Below are 15,373 nucleotides of genomic sequence, written 5' to 3'. Positions count from 1 at the left end.
ATTTCGGCCGCTAGCAGTGCGGTATTAACCCCCGCTAGCGGCCGATAAAGGGTTAATACCGCCCGCAATGCGCCTCTGCAGAGGCGCATTGCGGGCGGTATTACCGCGGTTTCCTATTGTTTTAAATGGGAAGGAGCGGTATACACGCCGCTCCTCTCACCGCTCCAAAGATGCTGCTGGCAGGAGATTTTTTTCTCTCCCGCCAGTGCATCGCCTCAGTGTGAAAGCCCTCGGGCTTTCACATTGAGTATGCAGTGCAGGAGTTTTTCAGGTGGTATAGCAGCGCTATTTTTAGCGCTGTACCTCCTGAAAAACTCCTCAGTGTGAAAGGGGTCTAAAGGTGTTCAATAGAGTCGAGGTCAGGGCTCTCTGCAGGCCACTGGAGTTCCTCCACAACAAACTCAACTGACTAGTGATAAAGGTTATCTTAATGCCCACAAATTGATCACATGTATATTTATTTATACACCAATCAGCCAGAACTTCATGAGCACGGGCAGGTTAACTGAATAACATTGATTATCTCATTACAATGGCATCTGGTCCAGTGGGATATGCTGTCCCTGAAGTTGATGTGCTGAAAGCAGAAAAAATGGGCATCACAGTTTGTTGTGTAGGGGCTGTGTAGTCGTAGACCGTTCAGGGTGCCAATGCTGATCCATGTCCAAAACCAAAAGCACCTGCAATTGGGCACTTGAGCATCAGAACTGGACCACAGAGCAATGGAAGAATGTGGCTAGGTTTGATGAATCATGTTTTCTCTGTGATCATGTGGGTGGCCAGGTGCGTGTTCGTCGATTACCTTGGGAATATATGGCACCAGGATGCAGTATGGGAAGAATGCAAGCCAACGGAGGCAGTTTGAAGCTTTGGGCAATGTTCTGCTGGGGAACCTTGGGTCCTAATATCTATGTGGATGTTATTTTGACATCTACCCAAACATTGTGCTGACTAAGTACACCCCTTAATGTTAAAGAATACATTAAAGAAACAACGAGTTTAAAGGGGTTGAAAAACATCGTGTTTTTTTTCACCTTAATGCATCCTATGCATTAAGGTGAAAGAACACCTTGACTGCCCGGCACCTGCGATCTCTCGTGAGAGAGCGAGAACCGAGATCTGTGTGTGTAAACACACAAATCCTGGTTCTCTCAGGGGAGAGGAGACAGTTTGTGTGTTCATACTAAGTATGAACACTGATCTCTCTCCTCCCCTAGTCAGTCCCATCTCCCCACAGTTAGAACACACCTAGGGAACACAGTTAACCCCTTGATCACCCCCTAGTGTTAACCTCTTTCCTGCCAGTGACACATACAGTAATCAATGGCTATTTTTAGCTCTGATTGCTGTATAAATGTCAACCGTCCCAAAATATTGTCAAAAGTGTCCGATCTGTCCGCTGCAATGTCGCAGTTCTGATAAAAATCACAGATCGCCGCCATTACTAGTAAAACAAAATAATAATAATAATAATAAAAATGACATAAATCTATCCCCTATTTTGTAGACGCTATGGCCCAGATTCACGTAGAAGCGCGTATCTTTGTGCGGGCGTAACGTATCCTATTTACGTTACGCCTCCGCAACTTTGACAGGCAAGTTCCGTATTCTCAAACCAAAGTTGCGGCGGCGTAGTGTAAATAGGCCGGCGTAAGCACGCCTAATTCAAATGTGGTAGATGTGGGCGTGTGTTATGTAAATTTACTGTGACCCCACGTAAATGACGCTTTTTACGAACGGCGCATGCGCCGTCCGTGAAAGTATCCCAGTGTGCATGCTCCAAATTAACCCGCAAGAAGCCAATGCTTTCGACGTGAACGTAAATGACGCCCAGCCCTATTCGCGAACGACTTGCACAAACGACGTAAAATTATCAAAATTCGACGCGGGAACGACGTCCATACTTAACATTGGTACGCCTCATATAGCAGGGGTAACTTTACGCCGGGAAAAGCCTAACGTAAATGGCGTATCTGTACTGCGTCGGCCGGGCGTACATTCGTGAATTGGCGTATCTAGCTGATTTACATATTTCTAGGCGTAAATCAGCGTACACGCCCCTAGCGACCAGCGTAAATATGCAGTTAGGATACGACGGCATAAGAGACTTACGCCGGTCGGATCTAATACAAATCTATGCGTACCTGATTCTAAGAATCGGGCGCATAGGTACGACGGTTCGGACTCTGGAGATACGCCGGCGTAACACGTACGAGAATCCGGGCCTATAACTTTTGCGCAAACCAATCAATTAACACTTATTTCGATTTTTTTTTTACTAAAAAAAATTTTTTATATTGGGAGATTTATTATATCAAAAACAATTTTTTTTTTCACAATTGTCGCTCTTTTTTTGTTTAGAGCTCAAAAAATAAAAACCAAAGAGGTGATCAAACAGCACCAAAAGAAAGCTCTATTTGTGGGGAAAAAAGGACATCAATTTTGTTTGGGTACAAACATCGCATGGCCGCGCAATTGTCAGTTAAATTGACGCAGTACAGTATCGCAAAACATGGCCTGGTCAGGAAGGGGGAAAATCCTTCTGGGGCTGAAGTGGTTAATCAACCCCATACTGTTCTATTTCTTGATTTCAAGCAAAACCAATTTTTTTATTCAGAATTATTCTGAACAGTCCGGATGGAAAATCCAATTATAAGGAAAGCAGATAAAGCAGATAATCTGATATGATCCTTAATTATATGATGCATCGGACAAACCTCCAATCTTATTTCCGATTGGACAGTAAATGTATCGACAGTAAGAATATAAAATTGTTCTTTGCATGGGCACCATAAAACATAACATTTAATCCCCTAATATCTAACCTTAACCTTTACATAATCCTAACCCTAGGCTGCTACCATACTTACCTTGTCATCACTAACATTATCATGCCAACAGTCCCAAAAACAAGCAGTGCCATGTTCTCAGAAAAGGTCCCATTCTCACTTAGGAATGGGGGGCCAGATTCACAAAAGAGATACGACGGCGTATCTCCTGATACGCCATCGTATCTCTGTGATCCGCCGGTCGTAACTATGCGGCTGATTCATAGAATCAGTTACGCATAGATAGCCCTAAGATCCGACAGGTGTAATTGACTTGCACCGTCGGATCTTAGAATGCAATTCTAGGCCGGCCGCTAGGTGGCGATTCCATTGCGGTCGGCGTAGAATATGCAAATGACTAGTTACGGCGATTCACGAACGTACGCTTTACCCGTCGCTCTAAATTTACGTTGTTTCTGTCGAGATACGCCGCGTAAAACTAAGGCTGCCCTCTAGGTGGTGTAACCCATGTTAAGTATGGCCATTGTTCCCGCGTCGACATTTTAAAATTCACGTCGTTTGCGTAAGTCGTCCGTGAATGGCGCTGGACGCCATTTACGTTAACGTCGAAACCAATGACGTTCTTGCGACATCATTTAGCCCAATGCACGTCGGGTAATTTGACGGACGGAGCATGCGCAGTACGTTCGGCGCGGGAACGCGCCTAGTTTAAATGGTGCCCGCCCCATTTGAATTAGGCGGGCTTGCGCCGAGCGGATTTACGTTACACCGCCGCAAGTTTACAGGTAAGAGCTTTGTGAATCAGGCACTTACGCTGTAAACCTTCGGCGGTGTAACGTAAATGGGATATGTTACGCCGCCACAGCGTAACGTATTTGTACCTGAATCTGGCCTGGGGTCTTTTGTGATTACCCATGGGAGACTCAGCGACGTTCCCTGTAATTAGCTGCAGGTTGGAATCCCCATCGAAAGAAATGGGATGCTGACAGTGCCCACAGCTATGCGCGGTCATGTGCATGTAATCACCCCTGCAGATGATCTGCCCTGGAATATATTAAAGTGTAATACTGAAATTAACCTATAATTCATTCTTTAAATTATTACAGGCACTAGTGGATTGAACCAATCGTTTTTTCTTTTTCAAGTTTTTTCAAGAAAAATAAAGACCAATTTTTCATCATTTTTTTTACATATTCATTCTTTATGGTGGGTGACAAGGGGTTTGCCCTTTGCCCAAATACTTTGTGATAAAAGGTGCCCCTCTTTCCCATATTAGAAAGTTGAAAGCAGTGGCGGCTGGTGCTCAATATTTGGGGGGGCAAACAATTCTGCCCACCTTACTCGCACGTACAAACAGCAACCCCCCTCCCTTTTCCGGTGCACAGGCTAGGCTCAGTACACACTCTTCTCCCCCCTCTCCGCACCGGCTCCCGCTCACCCTTGTTATTTGGGCTGCTGCAATCTGCTGCTCTGGGCTCCGCTAGGTGGGCGGATGATGCCCAGTGCGAGCTCTATGGAGCTGGGAAGGCGGTGATAAGTCTTAGGAGGCAATGCTGCTCCTGCTCCAGCTTGCAGAGGGGCCGTTGCTTCTCCTCACAGCCGAAGAGGAAGCGGGTCCTGAGACCCAATTGGCCGGGAGTCCTAATGCCGCGTACACACGATCGGTCCATCCAATGAGAACGGTCTGATGGACCGTTTTCATCGGTTAACCGATGAAGCTGACTGATGGTCAGTCGTGCCTACACACCATCGGTTAAAAAAACGATCGTGTCAGAACGCGGTGACGTAAAACACAACGACGTGCTGAAAAAAACAAAGTTCAATGCTTCCAAGCATGCGTCGACTTGATTCTGAGCATGCGTGGATTTTTAACCGATGGTTGTGCCTACTAACGATCGTTTTTTTTCTATCGGTTAAATTTAAAACAAGATTGCTTTTTTTTTAACCTATGGATAAATAACCGATGGGGCCCACACACGATCGGTTTGGTCTGATGAAAACGGTCCATCAGACCGTTCTCATCGGTTTGACCGATCGTATGTACGCAGCATTGGACTCCCAGGCCAATCGGGTCTCAGGACCCGCTTCCTGATTGGCCAGGATGAAAAGCAGGAAGACATTAGCCAATATTAATTTTCGAATGTCTCACAACTGGGTGGGCTCAGGGTGCAGTGCTCTGCGCCCAGTGCCCACCCATTATTGAAGCCAATAAGAGCCTCAGACTCTAATCATGTGCTTAAAAAAAAACATTTAAAACCATGCGTTTGGTGCCTTGCATTTAGATTAGGGGCTGGGTGCATGGATTAGGAGGGCGGATCCCCTACGCCCCCAATGGAGTGATTACGGGGGCATCTCCCCTATGCCCCCAATGGCGTGGCCACCACTGGTTGGAAGTTATGTTAGAACTTGGTTTAGGTGCTACATTAAATTAGGGTTACCATAACAGTTTAGCAATTTAAATGTTAAGGAGTAAAATCAGAGGGTTAAAGGGATGTAAATATCAGGGATGAAAAGTGTGCATTGGCACTGGCAGTGGATAAAACATGGCAGCTGCAGCATGCTGAGATCGTTATACTAAAAACTACTAGCTACCTTTTACTAAAACCTTCATGCACTGTGCCTGTCTCTGCATACAGATCAATGAGGTATTAATAAATAATCCCAGGGACAAGGTGTAGGCCATGGCAATTAATCACATTGGTATAGACATTATTATAGCTAGAAAAGGAAAGCAACCATCTAATGTTCCTTGTGCTTTGTGCATCACTCTCTTCCCGAAGGCCGGTTTATATGTACATTCTCCTTTCATTGACCTGTCAGAAGATGTTAGAATGGATTGTTGGGTTAAACGACAACCGCAAGTGCATTATTAGTGTTTATATGGGCTCTAGTATCGTACAAATGTGGTCTACTTACTGTAGACTCACAGGGGCAGATCCACATAGATCTGCACCCGCACAGCGTATCTGAGATACGCTACGCCGCCGTTACTTGCCTGGCTTTGGTTCGAATCCAGAAAGATTTTGCGCCGTAAGTTACGGCGGCGTAGTGTATCTCTCGCGGCGTAACGGCGCGTAATTCAAATCGGCAAGTAGGGGGCATGTTTTGTTTAAATGAAGCGTGTCCCCGCACCGAACGAACTGCGCATTGCGCCGTTCCTAAATTTCCCGCCGTGCATTGCGCTAAATGACGTCGCAAGGACGTCATTGTTTTGACGTGGACATAAATTACGTCTAGCCCCATTCACGGACGACTTACCCAAACAAAATAAAATATTTTCAAATTCGACGCGGGAACGACGGCCATACTTAACATTGCGTATGCCACCAAATAGCAGCTTTAACTATACGCCGAAAAAAGCCGAACGGAAACGACGTAAAAGAATGCGACGGCCGCTCGTAAGTTCGTGGATCGTCGGAAATAGCTAACGTGACAAGGATTACGATGGGAGCGCCACCCAGCGGATGCCGAAGAATTGCATCTACGATCCGAAGGCGTACAAATACGTACGCCTGTCGGATCGAACCCAGATGCCGTCGTATCTTGTTTTGAGGATTCAAAACAAGGATACAACGCGGTAAATTTGAAAGTACGCCTGCGTATCAGTAGATACGCCGGAGTACTTCCTTTGTGGATCTGCCCCACAGTTTATGAAACTGGACTTGGAGTATACTTCACATTTTAACTTAGTATTAATGATAGAAACTTGATAGATTTAAACCAAAAGCTGCTTTAAATTAAGTAGATCATGGTTTAATGTGTATCTAATACCCACCTTTGTTTTCATTTTTTTTTGTGGAATAGTGAAGGTTGGAGCCCCTTTCAGGTGCTTAATTCTGTCTGTTTCCCAAATTCACTCTGTCTATGTGCCCTTGTGGACAGCCTTCCCGAAAGAGTTGAAGCTGTTAAAGATGCAAGGGGTGGACCAACGCAATATTGAACCCTACGGACTTTTGACAATATAGTGTATGTCATATGGACATATGTCATTGTAGGCTATATGTCAGTGTACCATTATTCAAGAATCCCAAATGTTAGGGCACCTTAGTGAGAGCAGCATTGTATCTTCTAGTTAACTGAGATTTTATCGGTATGTTCCAAAATTGTATGTACCCTATTGGCCATGAAGCAGTTTAGATTATGAGCTATGGCTTCTATTAAGCTGTCAAGGCATGTGTGTAAAAATTATTACAATAGCTGGGAATGACTTGACCTACAATATGAGCAGTAAAGAATCATCAGAGATGTCCAGAATACTTAGGTCTGACACATTCTGTAAACTAATGCCTTTGTACCTTAATGCCTAACGCAGTACAGGAATAGCATTAACTTTTCTTTCATAGAATAAATACCTATATATCTAATATTGGGGTTGATGTGTGTATTACACTGACTACCTGATTGATTTACGTTAGAAAACACCATGGAAAACATGTTCACAACTTACTGTATTTAAGCAATTTATTTGCAGCAGGAATGTTCTCTAAGGCCCCGTACACACGACCGAACATGTCTGCTGAAACTGGTCAGCGGACCAGTTTCAGCAGACATGTTCGGTCGTGTGTACGGCCGACCGGACAGGTTTCCAGCGGACATTTGTCCAGCCGACCGTTTTCCAGCGGACAAATGTTTCTTAGCATGCTAAGAAACATGTCCGCTGGAAGCCTGTCCGTCGGACATGTTCGGTCGTCTGTACAGACTCACCGTACATGTCCGATTGGCCGCCATCCCTCGCATGTGTCGAAGTGATTCGACGCATGCGTGGAAGCATTGAACTTCCAGGGCCACGCACGTCGCCGCGTCATCGTCGCAGCGATGGCGCGGCCACGTCACCGCGTATCGTGTACACGCGGATTTCTGTCTGATGGTGTGTACAACCATCAGACAGAAATCTCCGGGCGGACATGTCCGCTAAAAAACGGTCCGGCGGACCGTTTTCAGCGGACAGTCCGTCCATGTGTACGAGGCCTAATAATGCCTATAATTTATAAACTCACCCAAGTTGATGTAGCTGTTTTTAAGGCCTTCGCAATCCTCAGCTCCAGCTTGCAGGTGCTCATTCCGCAGGGGTCCGTTCCTCCTACAGACCAATCATAAAAGTTGTGGAGCTGCACACCACTTCCAAAGGGTAAAATCAACTTTATTTTTAAGCAAAACCACAGAGTCTCCACCCAGGATCCTTCCCCCTTGGATCTGAGACTTAGGCCCCGTACACACGATAGAATCCATCTGCAGATAAATCCCAGCAAATGGGTTTCAGCGGATAGATCCTATGGTGTGTACACGCCAGCGGATCTGTTTCCGCGGATATATCTCCCCTGGGATGGATTCCAGCAGATCGAATATTTGCTGACATGCAGAACAAATCCATCTGCTGGAGTCCATCCCAACGGATGGATCCGCTGGTCTGTACAGACTCACCGGATCAATCCGTCCGAAGGGATCCCCCGCATGCGTCGTAATGATTCGACGCATGCGTGGAATTCCTTATATGACAGCGTCGCGCACGTCGCCGCGTCATAATTGTGGCGACGGCGCGACACGTCATCGCCAGAGGATTTCGGCGCGGATTTCAATGCGATGGTGTGTACACTCCATCGCATGAAAATCCGCCGAAATCCTCGAGAGGATTTATCCGCGGAAACGGTCCGCTGGACCGTATTCGCGAATAAATTCTATCGTGTGTATGGGGCCTCAATCATATAGCAAGAGGACAAGAGAGCGCAAAAGATATATTCACCATGTTAATTGTCATTTACTACTTAAAGGTATAAGGTATGCTAACCTCTTAGGCCCCGTACACACGGTCGGACCGAACCGATGAGAATGAACCGAAGTTCAGTTTCATCGGACCAAACTGACCGTGTGTATAGGCCATCGGTCTGTTTTCCTTCGGTCCAAAATTTTAAAACATGCTTCAAAACCGAACCGATGGACCGCTGCCCGATCGGACCAAACCGATGGTTAGTACAGAAAAGCATCGCTTCAAAACCCGCGCATGCTCAGAATCAAGTCGACGCATGCTTGGAAGCATTGAACTTCGTTTTTTTCAGCACATCATGTGTTTTACATCACCGCGTTCTGACCCGATCGGATTTTGAACTGATGGTGTGTACACACATCAGACCACTTCAGCGGTGAACCGATGAAAACGGTCCGTCGGACCATTCTCAACGGTTTTGTCCGACCGTGTGTACGGGGCCTAAGTGATACCATCCTCTTGCTCTATGATTAAGTCCCTGTAGGGGGCGAAACGCATTATAGGGAGGATCTTGGGTGAAGATTATGTGTCTGTGCTAAACAATACAGTTGAGATCACCCTTTGGAAGTTGATTCTTAAAGTAGAGCTTCTCAAAAGGGTAAGTTCTGCTTTAACGCCCCCCCCCCGGGTTCCTTAGGACAGTATTTATGGAGGGGGGGGGCACAGGTACCTGATTTTGACAGGTTCCCACATCCAGAAGATCACTGCAGCAGATCCACCAGAAGTTCTCCCCTCCCCCTGCCTGCAGCCTTCTAGGGCACGTCACATGTCCCAGAAGGCTACAAGAGCATTCGAAAAGCGCATGAGCAGTGGGCAGCTGGCTGTGAAGCTGCTACGTGTCACAGCCTGCCACCCACAGTTTACATGCCAGTGCCGAAAACCGAAGACCAGTGAAAAGCTGGCTTGAGTGAAGATGGCAATGGATCCTTGGACAGGTAAGTGTCCCTTTTTTTAAAAGCTACTGTATTTGTATATGCTGAATTTTAATTATTTGTTCTTAGGGTGAAGAACTGCTTTAAGCTGTTGTGAAAAAGTATCAATTAATAAAAAAAAAAAAAAAAAAAGAAGGAATTAGTTAAAGAGAACCTGTGACCAGGTTATAAACATACAAATATTTGCATAATATTTACATATTTCTAACAAGCAGCAAATGAGCGTTGAAATCACTTATACTTGTAGCTACAAGAACTATGAAGCAATTTGTCCATCAGAGGCACTAAAATGGTAGTTCATCTACCATTTCTTTTTTTTGATGAGCAAGGCAAAACTTGGCAGCCTGATAGCCTTCCAATGTAAACAAACAGCGGGTGCTGTAAGCTGTCAGAAAATGACTGCAACCTGACTTCAGAGTGTCTGTTGTGATTGCTGGGAATGAATTGCCTCACAGTGCCTGCTGCTACAATGGACAGTGAGAGGTTTTTTTAAGGCTCATTTTCTTCTTGTTAACTAAATACTTTAATATCCATAACTTGTACAATGCAAATATATAACAAATTGCATATGAATGAATTTTATTTATGTTCTTAAACATCCATCTCTAGACTAATTTTTCACATTTATCAGGTTCATTTTGTTCACAGAACTCTGTAGCTCAAGCTAGCACAGCTGAAAGAGCACGGAGGAGCAACTCTTCTCCCTTTTATACCTCAGTACAGGCTTTCAATTAGAGATAAACATTCTGAAATAAAAAACAGTTTCTGCTGGGCTCTCTAGAAAATCCATAGTGGTTTTTGAATCCAGTGTCATTGGTATGCCCTGTATTAAACATTATTTTGTATAATAAAGTTTTTATAGAAATAGTAAAAAAAAAAAGATATGTTTTAAAGGACACCTGTATTATGAACATATACAACCTGACTCTTGTGCCAAAGCCTTCAGTGCTTTCTGACCCACTGAATGGAAACAGCTAGAGATCCAAAGTTCTGCCTTTCCTCTGAATCACTAGCTGCCAGCCTTAATTAGTCATAGGAAGAAAAAGGAACCCACTTTACACTCCCTTTAGAACTAGTGGATTGCAAGGAACATTTTATTATGTACTTTAACATCTTTACAGTATAGGTTCCAAGAGCCTAAAATGATGGCTTTAAATATCATCGCCTCAAGAGGTAGAGGCTAAAGATGAAACAAGAAATGTATTAATAATCTGATATGACCTTTAAATGAGGACCAGCTGAGTCTGAAGATGGTAAAGGCTGCTCTACCACTGTGCTTTATTGTAGTCATAACCTTCTTCTCTGCCTATTAAAACTACTCACACTGGCACCTGCCTCTTCCTCATCCACAAATTTCCTTTTTAAACTTCAGATTGTTCTTTTTTTATATTAGCTTTTGTCCTTTCATATTTTAGATATAGCAAAGTTATAAATGATAGTATTATGATGGCTGTGTGACAACCACATGTAATGCCGCGTACACACGCTCGGAATTTCCGACAACAAATGTTCGATGGGAGCTTTTTGTCGAAAATTCTGACCATGTGTAGCCTCCATCGGACATTTGCTGTCGGAAATTTCCAACAACAAAAATTTAAGAGCTGGTTCTCAAATTTTCCGACAACAAAATCCATTCTCGTAAAATTCTGATCGTGTGTGGACAATGCCGACGCACTAAATTCCATGCATGCTCTGAATCAAGTACGAGGAAAAAGCTCTCGGTTTGGAAAAACTAGCATTCGCAATGGAGATAGGACAACGTCTACTAACACGACTAGTTTTAAACTTCCCTTTTCTAGTGCCGTCGTACGTGTTGTACGTCACCGCGTTCTTGACATTTCGGAATTTCCGACAACATTTGTGTGACCGTGTGTATGCAAGACAAGTTTGCGCCAACATCCGTCAGAAAAAAATCCACGTTTTTCTTGTCGGAATGTCCGATCGTCTGTATGCTGCATAAGTGTAATTATGGGCAAAATTAAAATGATCTACTGTATATGATGCAGTCTGTCAATAGTGTTAACATCGAAGTGAGAGGATATGATTGCAGTGCCATATCATTGGGTAAAACTCCACCAATGTGAGTGTAAAATTATTGCGCTACCCTAAAATTAAAACAAAAAACCGGCCCACAGGGAGGTGGATCAAATATTTATCTGGGCAGAGGCCCACATCCCATGTCTATCGGCGGTGTTTATTCTCGGCATAGAGAATTGCCGAGCGGATTACCTCAGCCATCGACAATTGTAAGAATTTATCTAAGGGCCACGGCCCAGATTAGAAAGACAGATACTTTGTTCATTCTGCCAGATGGGCCCAAAAAGGGGCAGGCAGCATCGAAGGCCACTCTAGCCAGGTGGATTCGGCAGGTAATCGCTCAGGCTTATGGCCTGAAGGTTAAGGATCCTCTGGCTTCCATTAAGGCTCATTCTACTAGAGCTTTAGGGGCTTCTTGGGCAGTTCAACACCAGGTTTCCATGGCCCAGGTTTGTAGGGCGGCAACCTGGTCATCAGTCCACACGTTCATGAAATTTTATCAGTTGGATGTGGGGAGGCGCGGGGACCTGGCCTTTGGGCAGGCTGTCTTACAAGCCGCTCTTTAAGATCCCTGCATCCGGTGGCACCTGTTGGTCCTTCTTCTAGATCTCCCTCCCCTCATTTAGCATTGCTTTTGGACATCCCACATAGTAATTACTATGCCGCTCTGTGTCCCGTGATGTACTACGAGAAAAGGATTTTACAGGTAAGCTGTTTATAAAAATCCCTTTTTCTAGTTCAGTGTTTTCTTGGCTTCAGGAGTGTATAGATCAGGTATGGTACATTGGTTCAAAGTGGACCACTGTAACTATGTAAAAATATACCGTAACTGGAATTCATAATTTAAGAGGTACATCTCTATGCAGTAACACAGAGTGATATTCATCTCCAGATAGACCCTTCAGAGGGTTTCAAAAGTGAATCTGACTGAGCCTAACATGGAAGCTAAATGGAACCCCTTGAATCCTAGGCATTATATACCCCAAGTGGAAATTTAAACCTAACCTGCTCTTTCTTCAATAAGCCCCACCCTCTCACACTGTGACAGAGGCTTGACGATCTACTGATGTTTAAATAACAGGGGGTGTGACTTAGCACTAGGAGTAGGTGGGGTTTAATTCTGACTTGAATAAAAGTCTAGTCTCTGCACAGAGACAACTACTTATATCATTATTTCAGCAAAGGAAGTAGATATAACACTTTTATTTTACAATTTCATTCTCACAGTGCCTATAAGTGATGAAGAGGAAGGAAATATACACTTTGACAAGAATAACAAGATGGTACCCGACCCATTTGACTCATCTTCTGGTTCTGTTCAACTGATCGCCATTAAGCCAGTCTCAATGCCGCCTTCACTTTCGGTGACGGACAGAAATCAGGAGATGTCCATAATTAATGGAGAGGTGAGAATTTTGGACCTTGCGAAGTCTACGTAGAGTGCAGGTCCAGCTTTACCACTGTCCTTGTAGGTGAGGAGTAGAAGCCTGAATTTTATCTTTGAAGCAATCGGGATGGTGGGATTGAAAAAGCAGTAAGCCGGACATGCATTTTACTATCTAATTGTGAATCTCTGCACTACTTCAGGCTGGCCACACACCCTACAGTTTTATTGTATAATCTTTGTAAATCTCTGTAAGGCCTCGTACACACGATAGGATAGCCAGAGGACAACGGTCTGAAGGACCGTTTTCATCGGTCAAAACCAATCGTGTGTGGGCCCCATAGGTTATTTAACCTTCGGTTAAAAAAATAGGAACTTGCTTTAAAATTTAACCGATGGACGCCTAACCGATAGGTCAAAACCGATCGTTACTACGCACGACCATCGGTTAAAAACCCATGCATGCTCAGACTAAATGAGGGGCGGGAGCGCTCGTTCTTGTAAAACTAGCGTTCGTTTTGGAGATAGCACATTCATCGCGCTGTAACAGACAGAAAAGCGTGAATCGTCTTTTACTAACACAAGATCAGCTAAAGCAACCCCAAGGGTGGCGCCATTGGATTTGAACTTCCCCTTTATAGTGCCGTCGTACGTGGTTTACGTGTCCGCGTTCTGACATGATCGGTTCTTTAACCAATGGTGTGTGGGCGCGACGGACCATCAGTCAGCTTCATCGGTTAATCTAAGACAACGGTCCTTCAGACCGTTGTCCTCTGGTTAACCTATTGTGTGTACGAGGCCTTAGAGCTAATAAAGCTGTGTAGTATAAGGGCCTACCTAAACAATTTATCCAATCAAGTTTATCCATTTTCTATATAGTTGTTAGGAGATCTGAAGGAGATTGTACAACCAGATTGTAATGAGTATGGCCAGCCATAGCTTTAGCAATAACTGTGTAATGCAGGAGCATGCCTAAAGATTCAATGCAATCTTTATGCAGCCTTGCCCTTACACTACATAGTTGTATAATCCGTTTATAAGGTGTACATATGGCCTGATAGAAAATGAGGGCTGGATAGACTCATTGAATAATCTGAATATTCAGTCTTAAAGCATACGGATAAATGACAGATTGCAGGTCATTTATCACCTGTAATTCCCAGGGCCTAGAGCCAGTGAGAGAGAAGATCACCGCTCAAGGTAGGTCTATTGTAGGGTCGTTTCACAAATATAGGACTCCAAGGGTGCAGGCAATGCACTAAGGCAAATATTGGTATAAAGATGAGGGATGGACAGCCGCACTCCAAAACAAACGGGTTGTCTTTATTCAAATCAACAGCAAGAACACAGCAGATCACAGCAATAGGAACAGGAGAATACCGACGTTTCGCACTGGCTTCAGTGCTTATTCATGGCTGAATGAATAAGCACTGAAGCCAGTGCGAAACGTCGGTATTCTCCTGTTCCTATTGCTGTGATCTGCTGTGTTCTTGCTGTTGATTTGAATAAAGACAACCCGTTTGTTTTGGAGTGCGGCTGTCCATCCCTCATCTTTATACTAGAGCCAGTGAGTTGGAGAGAAGGGGGCATTTTCCCCCTGAACCAGTTATAATAGGATATATTGGACTGGTGGCCCTGTGTGGTGATACATCATCATTCACAAACTGATCACAGAGGGACCTTATGTCAGTCGGTCATTATATAGACACCTACTGAGACCTGTGATCATGGCATCTGGAACACAAATGTCTTTTTCGGTTTCGAGATTTCATGACACCAAGATCCAAGAAAACCAAAGGAGTCACAAAGGAAGCTGATACTGGAAGATGTAAGGCTATGTCACAATTAATCATGTCCTTTTGGAGCACCACCTTTGGCCATGCTGACCAATCACTGCGGCATCATGACATATTTTGCGTGGCACAATTTTTTTAGCCTACAGTAATCTATCCCTATATTGAAAATGCTACTTGGTCCCCCTCAAGCCAAAGGTCCCCAGTCTTCCCCTGGCTTAGATCCATCCTTAGGTAGGGTAAAGGCCTGTATGCAGTTGGCTTTTCACAACCTGCTCTAAATTAATACTTTGGCTTCCTTATAAAATAAATAACATGACAATTGAAAGACCAACTCTTTTTTTTGGATAGTGCAAAAAAAAAGTTAGAACTTTTGTGAGATTTTAATTGCTGTGATCCCATGGGGAGGAATTCCCCCAGTAACACCAGAGCAAAAAGTGAGGGTAATGGGATCAACGAGCCAGGATGGTACAGGTACATAGTAAATCAGCCTCACATAGATTCTAAGTTGGCTTACCTAAAATAATGGCCACTTGTTCTTTGGTAAAAGATCCAAAGAATCTCTTTTTTCAAGAGGAATCACTTCCCCAGTGGCACGTCGATGATCATTCGGTAAAATGTAATATAATATTATGTTTGCAGTCTTAGGTGTCGGTCGATGAAAATTTTTGACTGCT

General features: G+C 44.2%; 1 protein-coding gene across 4 annotated transcripts in view; it reads left to right on the top strand.

Annotated features, from left to right (window-relative positions):
* Positions 1-15,373, top strand: part of KIAA1549L (KIAA1549 like) — a 204,009-nt gene that overhangs the window by 133,065 nt on the left and 55,571 nt on the right. For all 4 annotated transcript variants that reach the window (XM_040328288.1, XM_040328289.1, XM_040328287.1 and 1 more), the window contains one exon: positions 12,747-12,925. In XM_040328288.1, the coding sequence (XP_040184222.1) occupies positions 12,747-12,925 (179 nt within the window). The remainder of the gene's footprint in view (positions 1-12,746; positions 12,926-15,373) is intronic.

This window comes from Rana temporaria, chromosome 11 (genome assembly GCF_905171775.1).
Source record: "Rana temporaria chromosome 11, aRanTem1.1, whole genome shotgun sequence".
In the NCBI taxonomy this organism is placed as follows: Eukaryota; Metazoa; Chordata; class Amphibia; order Anura; family Ranidae; genus Rana; species Rana temporaria.
This window is presented reverse-complemented; position numbering and strand designations above follow the sequence as displayed.